Source organism: Trichoplax adhaerens, genomic scaffold (assembly GCF_000150275.1).
Source record: "Trichoplax adhaerens TRIADscaffold_4794 genomic scaffold, whole genome shotgun sequence".
Lineage (NCBI taxonomy): Eukaryota > Metazoa > Placozoa > Uniplacotomia > Trichoplacea > Trichoplacidae > Trichoplax > Trichoplax adhaerens.
Window position 1 is genome coordinate 1 of NW_002062345.1, and position 1010 is coordinate 1010.

Sequence of the window (1010 nt, forward strand, 5' to 3'; positions counted from 1 at the left end):
CATCATTAATTTATTAAAAAATTATAAATATACAGTATGAATGAATACATGATAATGTTAGTAATTTACTGTTGTTAATCTATCCTACAGCTTCCATCCATCCACAAACAAATATTGGATATTATGACCAAAGCTGGACTTTCACTATCACTATTTGGATTGATAGTTACGTTTTCAATCTTTGCTTTTATCAAGTAAGAAAAATTTCTATAATTTCAAAGAAATATAGCTCGCTTCCAACATGGAAAATCAAAGGAAATCTGATATATTTTGCATCACTTTATTTAAATTTTTTCTCAGGCAACTAAGAGGCATTCGCAGCTTTGTTCATGCAAATTTATCAGCGGCTTTGATAGCTGCAATATTTCTATTCTTATTTGGTGCTGATGCTATAGCGAATCCGGTACTATTAAAAGAAGCTCTAACTAAGCTATCGTTAGCAATCTAATAGTAGAAATATTTGTTTTTGATCAATATTGAGTTGGCAAATATAAGTTACGCTTCAAGTTCCATGAAAGTTTATGACATTGTATCTTATTTATTTTATGATAGCTTTTATGCAGAATTATTGCAATAGCTTTGCATTTCCTCTATCTTGCTGTCTTCTTCTGGATGTTAGTTGAAGGCATTATTACTTATATGTCGTCTGCAAACTACAGACACCAAAAGAAGCATTATTACCTTTATTTGGCGATTGGATGGCGTAAGTTAATGATAACAGTCCAATTTAAAGATAAATTGTACTTTGAGTTACTTTAATGTAATTTTAGCTCAATACTTTGGCTAAAAGACATATTGAGTTGTGTTGAATGAAGTATGATTTTGTACATTTCTTGACTATTTTTAGTCATACCTGTATTCATTGTTGGATTATCCGTGATCATGAAAATGGAAGATTATGGAAGCCAAGATTCGTATGTCTAATTTCGTGCTTAGCTGAGATTCTTATTCTCCAAGCTCTAAGCTATCTTCCGTCCTACTTTATAGCTGCTATATCAAACCGGACAGTA

At 31.2% G+C, this 1010-nt stretch overlaps 1 protein-coding gene across 1 annotated transcript; it reads left to right on the forward strand.

Moving 5' to 3' along the window:
* Positions 1-123: 123 nt before the first annotated feature.
* On the forward strand, positions 124-924 carry TRIADDRAFT_63067 (uncharacterized protein; the record flags this gene model as incomplete). Its single annotated transcript, XM_002119068.1, has 4 exons — positions 124-194; positions 301-403; positions 553-703; positions 848-924. 4 exons carry the CDS (start codon positions 124-126, stop codon positions 922-924), a joined length of 402 nt encoding a protein of 133 aa, XP_002119104.1.
* Between the last annotated feature and the right edge of the window lie 86 nt (positions 925-1010).